This window comes from Bison bison, unplaced genomic scaffold (assembly GCF_000754665.1).
Source record: "Bison bison bison isolate TAMUID 2011002044 unplaced genomic scaffold, Bison_UMD1.0 scf7180017864235, whole genome shotgun sequence".
NCBI classification, from domain to species: domain Eukaryota; kingdom Metazoa; phylum Chordata; class Mammalia; order Artiodactyla; family Bovidae; genus Bison; species Bison bison.
The window spans coordinates 8,386,583-8,397,650 of record NW_011494807.1 but is presented as its reverse complement, the minus strand read 5'-3'; the positions used below and the strand labels follow the sequence as shown (position 1 = coordinate 8,397,650).

The 11,068-nt window shown below is 40.0% G+C and overlaps 1 protein-coding gene across 1 annotated transcript in view; it reads left to right on the top strand.

Annotated features, from left to right (window-relative positions):
- Window positions 1–10,805, top strand: part of FBN2 (fibrillin 2) — a 223,808-nt gene extending 213,003 nt beyond the window's left edge. Inside the window, exons 62-65 of the mRNA XM_010846349.1 lie at window positions 1,804–1,923; window positions 6,886–7,117; window positions 8,469–8,640; window positions 10,431–10,805. Coding sequence (XP_010844651.1) covers window positions 1,804–1,923; window positions 6,886–7,117; window positions 8,469–8,640; window positions 10,431–10,805 — 899 coding nt within the window. The remainder of the gene's footprint in view (window positions 1–1,803; window positions 1,924–6,885; window positions 7,118–8,468; window positions 8,641–10,430) is intronic.
- Window positions 10,806–11,068: the final 263 nt, after the last annotated feature.

Below are 11,068 nucleotides of genomic sequence, written 5' to 3'. Positions count from 1 at the left end.
TACAGTATACTAACACAGTATATATGGAATTTAGAAAGATGGTAACAATAACCCGGTGTACGAGACAGCAAAAGAGACACTGATGTATAGAACAGTCTTATGGACTCTGTGGGAGAGGGAGAGGGTGGGAAGATTTGGGAGAATGGCAATGAAACATGTAAAATATCATGTAGGAAACGAGTTGCCAGTCCAGGTTCGATGCATGATGCTGGATGCTTGGGGCTGGTGCACTGGGACGGCCCAGAGGGATGGTATGGGGAGGGAGGAGGGAGGAGGGTTCGGGATGGGGAACACATGTATACCTGTGGCGGATTCATTTTGATATTTGGCAAAACTAATACAATTATGTAAAGTTTAAAAATAAAATAAAATTAGAGAAAAAAAAAAAGAAAACGAATTCCTGTACCTAATTTAGCTGCAGTAGTATATGAGTAAACCAGAAAAAAGTCTGATGTCTGTTCCATGATACTTGAATGTAAAATGTATAAATGTTAAGTGTAAGACAAAGAACAAGTTGTAGGGAACTGGGCAGATGAACAGAAAGCGCTGGGGAAAACTGATGGTGGTTTTATTTGTCTGAGAGTCCCAGTTCCCTGTCTTTTCTATAAAGAGTGTTTCCTATAAAGTCTTCATCACAATAGATATTTCCTGTTAAATCCAAGGGAAAATTTAAGTGGGAATAAAATAAGAATTTTCCTGTGGCCAATAAAATACTGTTCTTCAGTATTTTGATTACAAGTTCTAGAATATGAGATAAATATACTACGATTGGTAGCTTTTACAAAATACTCATGCCAGAGGTTCTGAGAGCATGTACTTCCCCTTTATATTTTTATATACTAGTGCAATTTACATCTTTATTGATTTTAGTCACCCTTGAATTAATTATTCTTACGAATACATGATTTTGAACTCTAGAAATATATTTACAGGTTTTAATATAGTCTGAGAACTACAGGACTTTTACATGTATCTAATCTTCAACCAAAAAAAATTCAACTGAAAAATTTCTATTTTAATATTTTGTATTTGAAGTCATTGAGACTTTGAAAGTATTCTGAGCCTACAGCTGGTTGCCATGTGTGAGTTCAGCTTGTGACTATCTACATAAGATACAATTTATTAATTATCCATATAAAATTTGTTACACACATATCAGACATGCCAATTTCATTTCTCTTTTTATGGGTAAATTTCAAAGCCTCAGTTGTCATTCCAGAAGAGTATGCATGTATGAACAAAGAAATTATTCCATATGTGTCATAATACTATATCATGTCTAAAAATAATGTATTTAAATACTTTAAACTTGCATCTAATTAATCTCAAATAGTAATAAAATTTTTTGCATTCCCAACCATTATAATTCTTTAGGTATTTCTGTAATGCTTGTATTTTCCCGAAAATGAGAATTAACATGTCAATCACTTTTGAACTTACTGGAATATGTGATGCAAATATATTTATATCATTTACCAAATAAATCATACCATATGTAGTTAATCCATCCAAAATGCACAACATTTGTGGTTGCTATGGCTGATTTGCTGAAATTAAGATATTATTTAGAGCACTGACGTGGCATGGCTGGTGGATAGCATAAGAATGATGTGGTTTTTTATCTCAGAGCCATTCACTGTACCACCACTGACTTAATAACCATGTGACTTGGAAAAAATCACAGCCCCTCAGTGTGTCTTGTTTGTTTGTTCCTCTGATATAGTTACCCCGTGTTGTGTTTGGAGTACATTTAAGAATAATAGAAGAAAGGTGATGAAAATCTTGCCGGGCTTGTTTTTACAGATGTTGATGAATGTGATGGAAACCATAGGTGCCAGCATGGCTGCCAGAACATCCTGGGAGGCTACAGGTGTGGCTGCCCGCAAGGGTATATTCAGCATTACCAGTGGAATCAGTGTGTTGGTGAGCACGCGCTTGTTACATGGCATCTGCTTTTCTTGCCTTAAACTATCTTTTAGTAAAACAAATGAGCAATAAAGATGGTCATTTTCAGTGTAGCCTTTAAACCCTAGAACTTAAATAACCAGTACTTAGGACTGATGCATGGGAATCTATTAAGCTACTTTGTATACTTGTGTGTATTTGAAAATATACATAATGTACTTTAAAATGTTAAGTACCTAAAAGGTAACTCAGTTAGAGCTTTGATAATTTTAATTTTCTGCTAGCTGATAATTTTAAGTTCCTGAAGATGATGTCAAGACTCATATCATCTTCACTTGCTAAGGTCAAAGACTTTTTTTTTTAATCAGTAATTTAGTGACTTTAGATTTGGGGTTGAAGGGTTACCCATCTATCTGCTCATATAAATCTAACAGGAATCAGATCAAATTAATGAGCACCATTCGTCTGTGCTCTCCAGTCACATATTTAATGAAGGGGGTATAACGAATTTTAAGGTAGAAAAAGTAACTAGTTAGACCAAATTCTGTTGAAAACGCCAGACAAAAAAAGTGTTTGTAAAATAAAATCTGTAGACACTCAACTGTCTTTCTTGCACTGATAGAGTCATGGCAATTCTCTTAAGGAGAGTTTGATCGAAGAGAACATTACTCTCTACTTGAATAGCCAGCTGACTTAGCATATGCCTAATTTCTTGGCTCCATTGAATGCCCTTCCTAGACGGGCATCGTACACAGTGTGACAGTAGATGGGGCACAGCTTGAGCAGAAGGGGGAACAGTGGGCCTGCTGAGAAACAGCAGGTTGCTTCCTGTTTCTCTGTAGTGATTGAAATTACCCCACGTGTATTTCAAGTATTTTACTCTCAGGGAGCCACTAAGTGAATTAATTTGATTTTATCCGTGGTGATCTTCTCAAAAGAAATTTCTAATGACAGTTTAGTGAATTGAGAAAATCAAGACAAATTTCAGAGGTGGGAAAGCAACTCTGAAAGTTGGTGCAGCTCTGCTGTGGCTTTGTGCCAGGCCAAAGACAGATGCTTAGCCACACCAGGAACACACACTCATGGGGGAAATGCGAAAACCAGTGATGATCTGGAAGTTATGGATAGAGTTTGAAAGGATTATCAAAATGATGACTTAGGCTGTCGATCAAATGACTTTATAAGTTCAGTTTACTTCTTTTCTCTTCATAGAAAAAAAAATGTTGCAGAAGTTATTATGCCCCAATTTATTGATTCATAAACAGATAAAGTGTAGGGACACTCTTCAGAACATAGGAAATGGTACTTTTTTAGGTAACTATTATAAGAGTTCAAAATGATTTTTATTATATTGTGTTGTTCATAAAATGCGAGGCCCACCCCTCTATTCAGTTAATACCATGGACTTCTTGGTTACTTCTACAGAACTTAAAGCAGAAGAATGATCTGTAATACTTCACATGTATCAGTTTAAATAAAATTCTTGTTTTTAAAGTAATCATAAGTAGAAATTGGAATGTGCATGGAGGATCAACTCAATTTCTGAGTTTTTAAGTTTCCTGGAATTTCTGCCTGTAAGCATTTAAGTGTGAAAATAGACACACAGGTCTTCACTGAATATGGTCTGACTTAAAGTCAGGGCTGTGTGGTGTACCCAAGTCATTCTTGGTGGGATCCTTGGAGTAGTCACTTAAGCAAGGCAGTCACCCCAGAGCAATTCACACTTGGATCCAGCCAGAAGCCAGTGGGCCTTCTAATCAGCAGAGACCCCCATCGACAGAGGGATATGTGGTTTCAGAGATGAATTAAAAACTGAAGATACATAAGCAGATACCCCAACTGTAAGAATAAATGTTAGCTTGCTCTGCTAAAATGGGCACCTCTAAGCAGCAAGCCTCTGGATAAGCAAGACAAAGCAGGGATTTATTTTGAAAGATTAGAAATTTTTCTTTGCGGGGTTGAGCAATCCAGCTCATCACTAATAAAATCTAACTCTCTTGCAATTTTGAACTCACAGAACATTAGAACTATAACTCAAATATATTTCAGTAATAGAATCAAACAACCATCAGGAACTAATAAAAGCAACAAGTTAGCAAAATAGCAACATTATAACAAAATGCAAATCAAAAGGCCACAAATCATTTTTATCTGTCACTATGAGTATGAATATCTTGTTATTCATATGATTGAAGAAGGAATATCCCATGAAGTATCTCAGACAGATGTAACTGGGGTCCCCTTGTAAATGGGCACAAACAGTGCATCAGATAATTTAAGTAATAGTAAGTTATAACCCTGCAATGATGTTAATACTGCTGCCAGTGTAAGAAAAATGACAGCTTTTGAAGTGTTAGTACTGAAAACGTTTTAAATTCAAATGGATACTTTAAGAAGTGTTCAGCCAGGTACCACAGAACACATATAACATTCTGATACATAGATTGTACAGATTTAGGAACATTCCCATGTGTTCCTAAGTAATATGCAAGCATTATAATTATTCTAAATTGAAAATAAGATAATATTACTAACATTTGAATATGATTGCTAACTGCTAAGTCACTTCAGTCGTGTCCGACTCTGTGCGACCCCATAGACGGCAGCCCACCAGGCTCCCCCGTCCCTGGGATTCTCCAGGCAAGAACACTGCAGTGGGTTGCCATTTCCTTCTCCAATGCATGAAAGTGAAAAGTGAAAGTGAAGTCGCTCAGTCGTGTCCGACACTCAGCGATCCCATGGACTGCAGCCTACCAGGCTCCTTCATCCATGGGGTTTTCCAGGCAAGAGTACTGGAGTGGGGTGCCATTGCCTTCTCCTGAATATGATTACATCTTAATATATGAAGCTTTGGTTTACTTGGTGTTAGCAACCTCTAGTTCCTTGTATGTTCTTTTCAAAATAATTTGAACATGGTTTAGTGAGACTTGAGTCAGCTCAAAGTATGTTTCAAACCGGAACATATTTTCAAAGTCAGATTACCTACGCCTATAAAATTATGCTATGGCATACATTTATAGGATATAAATATGACATCTGTCATGGTGCCTCCAGAAGTTTTAACTATATAAAAATGTTCTTGTCAGTGGTATCTTTAAATGCAGTTTATTCAATTAATTGCCTTTCTTGGTAATTTTTCCACTTTAACACAATATCTAATACTATGCTCATGGCAGGATCATTTTGTTAGACTATAACCTAACTCACATTCTGTATCAGGAGAGAAACACCACATATAAAACTAGTGTCAGATTTAATTATAAAAGCAGATGAACCTTTGAGGCAGAATTCCAAGTCTTTGATATACAGAAATAAAATAGTAGTTATATTTATGTCATAAGTAGCAGGTTTGATCCCTGGTCTGGGAAGATCCCCTGGAGGAGGAAATGGCAGCCCACTCCAGTATTCTTGCTGGGAGAACCCCATGGACAGAGGAACCTGGCAGCTACAATCCATGGGGTTGCAAAGAGTTGGACACGACTTAGCAACTGAGCAACAACAGCAAGCTTACTTATTAAGAATTTATTCATATACTTTCTTCCTGTGAAATGAAGGCTGAGAATTTGTCCATATTAGGTAATCATATGGTAATTCATATCCAGTGATTAAGAATGCTGTATTTGGCAGTTTGGTTTAATTCCTAAACTGTACTCATGAGACAGAAATGTGCCTAATAATTTTGGCCTTTTCAACAACCTCTGTACCGTAGTTAATGAAGTATAATTTCCTGTGTGAGAGGCCTTTCCAGCGAGACTCCATGTGCATCCTCCATAATCTCCCTGAGCTACTGCAGATAAGCACTTGGCTCTAACTGCTGTGTCCCAAGGGCACACCTAATTGCAAATGGGCCTGTTTCCCCACGTGAGCTGAAACACGGACTTGTCATGTATTTGGTAAAAACACTACGCTGTAGTACAGTCACAAGAATCTGAAAGAATTCCATGGACCAGACATGACTGGTGCCCAGGGTGAAATTGGGATGATGATGAAGCCCACAGGGGTCAAGCTGCAGACTAGGTATCAACCAGACAGTTAAGAGCAAAATTGTCATCTCCAAAGTTAAAAGCACAGTCAAACTTTGATTTTGTAAAAATGATAAGAGTAGCTGAAAGTATTAACCTGAAATTATTTTACTGTCAGGCATTTATTGTGTAGCGTCAGTCATTAAAAGTAAAACCCATGTCAGCTGATGGCTTGGTGCAGACTCACATCAGAAGGCAAAGTATGTACATGATAGGTTCTCAAGTAGTTAAAAGTGTATGAGGTTCAATTAATGTTTATCTCAGTTATTTTCATTTAGGATATTTCGATTTTTTAATATACTTTTCTCTCCATGTATATAATGAATGCTTTGGAAATTGCTAGGAGAATGGATAAAAAATACAGATATAAATTGAGGCTTTTTAAAAATTGAAATATAATTCACATACCATAAAATTCAGCTTTTAAAATGTCCAGTTCAGTGGTTTTAAGTATATTCTTACAGCAGTGTACCACCATCAGCAACACAACATCTCCACCCCGAAAAGAAGCTCAATACCCCTTAGAAGTCATTCTCCATTTCTCCCTCCCCACAACTCCTGGCAACTACTCATCTACTTTCTGTCCTTGTGAGTCTGTCTGAGGCATAGACTTTTGAAGTAACCTTCTGAAAAGTAATTAGAAGAGTTACTCAGTAGTCAGACTGCAAATATCTGTGCCCAAAGGCTGCCAGAGTATTCAGGAAAACCTAGTACAAACAGAATATAAAAGCATAGGGAAGCTTTTGTTTAAGCCATAATTTTAGGGGAATCTGTCAGGTCTTGTTTTTGTTTTTTTTTAATATCATATGCTTTGCAAATCAACCATCATGGTAAACATTTTAAAATATGGTTCTAAAGCTACTTCCCCTGTAAAATCATAGATATTTGATACTGGGGCTCTTCTTTGCCCCACTGCCCTCCCCTCCACTTGTAAAAGTCTCTTGCTTTATGTTCTCAGACGAGAATGAATGCTCCAATCCCAATGCCTGTGGCTCTGCTTCCTGCTATAACACCCTGGGAAGCTACAAGTGCGCCTGCCCCTCCGGGTTCTCCTTCGACCAGTTCTCCAGTGCCTGCCACGACGTGAATGAGTGCTCATCTTCCAAGAACCCATGCAATTACGGCTGCTCCAACACAGAAGGGGGCTACCTCTGCGGCTGCCCACCTGGGTACTACAGAGTGGGACAGGGGTAAGACCCTCCACCTCCCCCACACATGGGAAAGTGAGCAGGGTCCAGTGCCTGGCCACCTGGCACTGGGGGAAGGTAAATGGCGATTAAAAGCTGGCTAGGGAAAAGCATTGATCAGAGCATTTAGGTATGGGAGGAAGAAGCTCCAGGAAGGCATGTGGATTCCCTGCTTTGTGGTGAGCATTGAACTCGAACTTGTATATGGGTATCATTCTCTGGTGTTTTACAATGGCCTGAATAAATCCCTTAAGGTCAGAGACAGCAGATGTTTAAAGATACTATGGCTCCTGTGTTATCAAAGACACCTGGGCTAAGAGATACAAATGGAAATGGCTTCGCCCAGTTTCTTACATGAATTTTGGCAGGTACTAGCCCTGTGCTAGTGGCTCAGATGGCTCAGTGGGTAAAGAATCCGCCTGCAATGCAGGAGATGAGGATTCAATCCCGGAGTCAGAAAGCTCTCCTGGAGGAGGGCAAAGCAACCCACTCCGGTATTCTTGCCTGGAGAATCCCATGGACAGAGGAGCCTGGCAGGCTATAGTCCATGGGGTCACAAAGAGTGGAACACGACTGAATGATTAAGCACAGCCCTGTGCTCCATGAGGAAGGAGCTGTCCCTCTCTTTGCTCATCTGGCCTTTTGCTGCACAGAGAGGACATGCCTGGTTGGTGTGACACTGTCTCCACAAGGCTGGGTCCCTTCAGCTAGTCCCCTTTCCCAAGTGCAGCCGTCTCAAGTCCTATCAGCTGAGGTGCTGGCCACCTGCCTCCCTCCTTCACAGAAGCCAGCACTCCACAGCCCAGAAGATGGGAATTTAGGAGTCATCTTCCCCAGAAGGAACAGTGTGTGAGTCAGACACTGAGGGTTGTTGGACTAATATGTCCACCGTGGGTACATAATAATACTTGAAACAGAAATCTTGGTGTAGACAAGGGTCATTTAGTGTCAGCTCGCTAACTCTTTCATTAATCAAAATAGGAGTTCAGCAAGCTCAGTTGGTAAGCAGCAGATGTAGGCTTCAGGTTTTGGAATCAACAGAACTTCTAACACTGAAAATTCATACTTGACTTTTACCATCTTGATTTAACTACACAGAGTGCTTCAGTCTAATCAGGATTGAAAATTGGGGAAACTTGGGGCTCACTCTTGGAAGAATTTTGCTGTTTAAAATAAAGGAGAATCTCATGCATTAAGTGCTGAAGTAAAGTTACCAAGTCTATTAGGTTTTTATGTTTATGATCTTAGGGTTTGCTTTGTGGGTTTCTTATTTTGGAAAAACCTCTGCTCTACCTCTGGAAAACAATAGAGTTATGATGAAGTCTAACATCAATTTGCATCTTGTTGCAAATAGCCACTGCGTCTCAGGAATGGGATTTAACAAAGGGCAGTACCTATCGATGGATACAGAAGTAGACGAAGAGAATGCTCTGTCCCCGGAAGCGTGTTATGAGTGCAAAATCAACGGCTACTCTAAGAAAGACAACAGACAGAAGAGAAGTATTCATGAACCCAAACACATTGCTGTGAGTAACTTCACTTTATTTTGTCACCAGATTTTTTCCAGTAAACGTTTATGTAGGTTTCAGCCTCAGTGGAGCTAAACCTCCACCTCGTGAAATTCATCAGCTTAGTTAATGTACAAACTATGGCAGAGACAAGTAGGTTAAAATTAGTGGTGTTTTTAATTCAGAAAGGCCTGGGGGGCTTTAAGATTCATAGTTTCAGACCACATGTTGGCATTTTTGACTTGTGCCAGGAGGTAATAAGATGTCCTTCCGGGAAATAACTACTTTGAAATGATTCAAAAAATGAAATTATTGTGAATCTGTCCAGTTCTGTTGTATACATATATATTATACTAGGCTGATCTTAATTTTCAGTAGGTAAGCCAACCACGTGTCACATTTTGTGACATTTATAAGATAGGTGTTGCTTCCGTAAAAGTTTTATCTCCAGATAACTTGTATTTTGTAAGAAGCTGAAAATCTGAATTGCCTGCTGCTGCTGCTGCTGCTATTTCTTTCTGTTTGTAGTATTTAGCACAGTGGTTAAATGGGTCGGCCACAGATTCTTGGTTTTGAATTTATTCCCTGACCCTCTGTACTTACTACCCATGTTACACAGAGCGTATTTACTTAGCCTCTCTCTACCTCAATTTCTTCACCTGTTAAAATGGGAATAAAAATATTTACCTCCAAAGGCTGGCAAGAAGATTAATGGAGCGATTACTGTGAAGCTTCTGAAACGGTGCCTGGCATAAACATTGATGCCCGTTCTCCAAATAATACCCAGTATCTGGAGGTGTTTTCCCCCAGAGATCAGGCAGACCATCTCATCAGTTAGTGCCACTGCAGAATTCCCCATCAAAACACCTAGTCAGCAACTAACTGGCTGGGTGCATTGGGCAACTTGCTTCAGTTTTCTGGGCCTCAGAAATTTATAAGACGAGACTTCTCTAGCCACAAAATCTCTGGTTCTGTTTTATAATCGTACATAGGCCAGCATTACATTTACCTTAAATAGATTAAGGTACCTAGCTGATGTTTAAATATGGCAACTGAGCTATTCATTAAGTAAGCCAAACTACAGATCCAGAAATTCTGCTTGTAAAACCCTCCCGTTGTGATTCTAGGGGGCTGCATGCTGAAGTGGGCACCTCGGTACCACGGTCCCCAAGTTCTTGGCAGGCGCCAACTCAAAGCATTGATTTTTTTTGCCCCTGTCTTACTGAAATAGCGTTCTTAAACCTCCTGTACATTTGACAGAGAGAGACTTGGTGTATCTGGGCCCTGCCCCATTGGCTTTTAACCAAAGCTGGTTCAAACCTGAGCCCTGATGACTCTGGAGTTCGCTCCCCCTGCACTGACAGCTCCCAGAAAACACATTCACATGTGGTTTGTGGCCAGAAAATCTACCTGGGCTTTCAGAGTGAAGATCCCTCTAAGCAGAGTTAAAACAGCTGCACTTCTCGTTTTAACTCCAACAACAAAAAAATTACCATTGTTTCCTAAATTGTCTCTTGTTTATTAATAAGTATGATATTTCATAAACCCCCCAAAAAAACTTGAAATATGAGTGCCCCCCATCAGCTCAGCCCTGTAACTTTACCTGGACAAGGTGCGGGAACAGTCCTAAAGATTTACAGGGCACACTCGGCGGAAGTGACCTTTTCTCCCAGCCGAGGGTAAGTTGCAAGCAGACAGGCAGAGACAGTATGTCACTGTGGCTGCACCCCTCTGATGGCCGGTTCCTGTAAGTCCTCGGTTTGTGCTGTCAAAGCTCTTCCCACACGGTTTTCCTGCTCTTCTTCCAGGTTAAACAGATCAGCCTGGAGAGCGTCGACATGGACAGCCCGGTGATGATGAAGTTTAACGTCTCCGGCCTTGGTGCGAAGGAGCACATCGTAGAATTCATGCCCGCCATTGAGCCGCTCAACAACCACATCCGCTATGTCATCTCCCAGGGGAATGACGATGGCGTCTTCCGCATCCACCAAAGGAATGGGCTCAGCTACTTGCACACAGCCAAGAGGAAGCTCGTGCCTGGCATGTACACACTGGAAATCACTAGCGTCCCTCTCTACAAGAAAAAGGAGCTTAAGAAACTGGAAGACAGCAATGAAGATGACTACCTCCTAGGGGAGCTGGGGGAGGCTCTCAGAATGAGGCTGCAGATTCAACTCTATTAACCCCTTGCAGACTTGGTTCCAGGCTCAAATCCCTGCACAGCCAGCCTTCAGAAGCCTCTGAGAAATCAATGACTAGTTTTAAAGAGGAAAGAAAAAAAAGACTTTTGTTTCTTTCCTCCCTGTCTCAGACTTCAGAATGTTGACCCTCACAGGGAGGGATAATGTAGACTCTGGTGTGGCCAAAGATTTGAGTACAAAGGCAACCGTGGTTACTGTATTTTTTATATAACTTCACTTTAAAGTATATTAAAAAACTAAATATT